This window comes from Corella eumyota, chromosome 1, assembly GCF_963082875.1.
Source record: "Corella eumyota chromosome 1, kaCorEumy4.1, whole genome shotgun sequence".
NCBI classification, from domain to species: domain Eukaryota; kingdom Metazoa; phylum Chordata; class Ascidiacea; order Phlebobranchia; family Corellidae; genus Corella; species Corella eumyota.
The window spans coordinates 2,490,829-2,494,044 of record NC_137490.1 but is presented as its reverse complement, the minus strand read 5'-3'; the positions used below and the strand labels follow the sequence as shown (position 1 = coordinate 2,494,044).

The 3,216-nt window shown below is 27.7% G+C and overlaps 1 protein-coding gene across 1 annotated transcript; it reads right to left on the bottom strand.

Moving 5' to 3' along the window:
• Positions 1-614: 614 nt before the first annotated feature.
• LOC145759986 (uncharacterized) lies at positions 615-2,669 on the bottom strand. The gene is made up of 4 exons (XM_082573851.1): positions 2,461-2,669; positions 2,280-2,364; positions 2,051-2,147; positions 615-1,932 (listed from the first exon to the last, which is right to left on the bottom strand). Exons 1-4 carry the CDS (start codon positions 2,595-2,597, stop codon positions 1,067-1,069), a joined length of 1,185 nt encoding a protein of 394 aa, XP_082429977.1. The 5' UTR covers positions 2,598-2,669; the 3' UTR covers positions 615-1,066.
• Between the last annotated feature and the right edge of the window lie 547 nt (positions 2,670-3,216).

Below are 3,216 nucleotides of genomic sequence, written 5' to 3'. Positions count from 1 at the left end.
ATTAGTTTTAACTAAAGTGACTCTTTATGCTTTATTGAATAAAAGCTTTTAATTTAGTTAGGTCCTGGTTGTTCTGTGCAGTCATGTCTACTAGTACATTTTGTAGTGTTAATTTATGATGAGTTATCAGCAATCGAACCCGGTTTTAATAATACATTTAAAGATAACAAACTTTAGTTTTTACAGTAACCCGTTAAAGTGGAGTAGGCTACACCCAGGTTTAAATAAATTTGGAAATCGTCGTTTCTTGTTAGGCAAAAACGGGAAGTTAAAATACTGTTAGATTGTCGTGCTTCATTGCAGACGATGAAAGTTCCACCGTACAATATTATATCGAAATAGTTAAGCTCCTTAAAGAAAATAAACTGTAGAAATACGCTCTTCAGGGTTAGTCTGACACTATTGATAAAAAATGACAATAATTTAAATTGTTTTGCTAAACGTTAATTAAAGGCCTGAAAATCAGACAATACAAATAAGTTAAAAAGTGGCTTTTGTGTATTTCGAAAAATATGAATATTTTGTTTTTATCAATTTTATTAAAGTTTAAGTACACAAGTGACAGAGAAACAACACATTAAACAATTGTTTTAAACACTGCCTATGTTTAATAATAACTTTGTTTTTATATTAAAGTTTCAAAACCTTTGCCATTTAACATTGTTGTAGTCCGAAAATATTTTTAGTTTCTCCAAAATGTTTAACAATTTTTTTAAATTATATATTGTTACAACGAAACTTTTTGTGAAAAAAAATGTAGGTCTGCGATTGACCAGTAATGTAATAAAATGGATTTATTTTTAGAAACACCTAACTTTCATTTACTAAATTTAAATATATATATTTTTATTCCTTCTGATTACCTTTTTGAGTAATTTAAATTTTTTGATATTTTTTTGTTAGGTAATCAATATATTCGTTGCCAATATAATATGTTTACAAAACTAAAGGAGTGTGTATAAAATAAAACTAAAACAGATGAAAAGTATATAAAATCATTATTTTTTTATATTTAAATTTTAAATCAAATCTCGTTGGTTAATTAAAAAATCCGAGAATTGTTTTGTTACATCATAATACATGATTTTTGTTGTTGCAATAGTTTTTTAATTTCAATGACCTTGGTTGACAATTCAGAAGAAAATTTAATACTTTTATTTTTTTGATCATTATTTTCCCAGTCAGTTGCCTTATTTTTAGTTTCAATTGCTTTTAAATAACAATTTTCGGCCTCGTTATACAGTTTCATGCTATGATATGCAGAACCCATATTATGGTAACACATACCAAACACTCGATATAAACAAGCATCGTCGTTCAACTCGTTTGACATAAGCGATATCGCTTCTTTGTTAACTTGCACAGATTTATCGTAATCACCGATTTTGTTACAACAATGACCAATAAATTTTAAACACCAAGCTTCATTTACACATTTCTTTACACGATCAGCGTCAATTGTTGTCTTAATTTTACCGCTTATTTCTTCCAATAGTGGAATGCCATGTTGTTCAAATTCGATTCGTTCAGATTCTCCCATCGACTTAGCTACTTCTTCCATGGCTCCTGCAACCCAAGATAAATAATCAACTTTTGTGTTTGGGCCAAAATGTTGACATAAGTTAGCACCACATCGAATTAAAGTCATTGCTGTTCGGTTTGCTTTTTTAACAGTTAGTTGTTCAGCGAAACTAATTATGTTATTAATTATGACTTTACACTCATCCGGTTTCGGTTGAAGTAAAGTTGTCATGGCAACAATCTCACTGCACATTTCTTTCGTTTCTTCCATTTTATTTATCTCGTACAAACATTCGGCGATTTTAAGCATTGTTTTTACGCGTTCTACCTCTGTGACGTCATAAAGGATTTGATCAAATGTCGATTTAGCTTCGGAGAAGTTTTTCGCTTTCATCATTTTTTCTCCCAACTCTAAACAAAAATTAATTAAATTGCAAAAATTATAAAAAAGATAAAAACTGAATAATATAAATATTTGTATGAATTATACAAAAAATACTATAATAAAATGTAATTTTGTTAAAAAAACCTTTTAAATGTTGAATTTCAAAACTATTTTTTCTTTGGGTTTGTGTTGTTAAATTTTGCATTCTTGTTGTTAGTTGATTGACTTGGCTGCGGTTTGGCTAAAATTTAATTTTTGATAATGATAAATCTATTTTAGAAACAAAAACCTAAAAATTGTGTTTTTGTTTAAAATTTTTATATTGCTATTAGTAAGTCATTTTAAATCTAGAAATTTCGTTTTGTTATTTAACCTTGTTAAGTTGTTCTATGACGTTCTCTAAGGTCCGGTTTCGGGGAAGTCCCTTTGTTCCAAATGCATCTCGACAATTAGGACACCTAAAAATTTATAATTAATAATAGTTAAACATTTATTTATAAATAGATTAATGTTGAAAGTACAATAAAAGATTTTTTGTTAAAATATCAACTCACCTTTTATTTAAATCTCCAGGTAATTGATCCAAACAAATCTTGCATAAATTATGTCCACATGGTAACATCATTATCGGTTTTTTAAACGTTTCCAAGCAAATTGGACAATCTAATTCGGCGCTAACTTGGCTATTCATCGTTTTTAGTTTAATTTAAACGAACAGATTTAATTTTAAATGTAAGGATAGGCAATGTATTTCTATACCCTGCGTTTTGTTATTGAGAGTTTAAAATAAAACAGTTTAAAACTTTGTTAAATATTGTAAGCTACAACAACACACAGCAAATATGTTCTCTTTATAGAGGAACAAAAGACAAGACGTAAAACTCATATCAAGAGACTGGAAAAGTTTTTGTATAAAGTTTGTGATAATAAATCGAAACAACGCGTTGTCTGTTATTTGATACTTATCAAAACACTGAATTTAATCAAGACTTCAACCCAGGGTCTTATTATTTTGACTTTTTCCTTTAGAAAAGTTTTTACATCGGCAAACAAAAAGACAATTTTGAAAAAATTAATTAAAAATTTTTAAAACAAGTGGTTTAACAATTTCGGTAGATCAGATAACGCTTTAATGTTTTTCACAAAGAAACAAATATTTTTGACGTCATAATACATTGTTTAGTCAATCTGCTTTAAAGTAAGTCGTATGATTGTTTAAAAAAAAAATGCGCGTTGATTACAATTTGATTTCAAAACACTAAAATTAATTAAGAACCTATTGTTATATTAATTTAACCTTTGTTTTTAGA

What these genes read in the sequence shown, in the direction of transcription:
- LOC145759986 (XM_082573851.1), bottom strand. Translation starts at nt 2,597, where the DNA reads ATGAATAGCCAAGTTAGCGCCGAATTAGATTGTCCAATTTGCTTGGAA. An exon ending in CCTGGAGATTTAAATAAAAG is followed by an intron (nt 2,365 to 2,460) that starts GTGAGTTGATAT and finishes ATAAATTTTTAG; the next exon opens with GTGTCCTAATTGTCGAGATG. An exon ending in TCATAGAACAACTTAACAAG is followed by an intron (nt 2,148 to 2,279) that starts GTTAAATAACAA and finishes ATTAAATTTTAG; the next exon opens with CCAAACCGCAGCCAAGTCAA.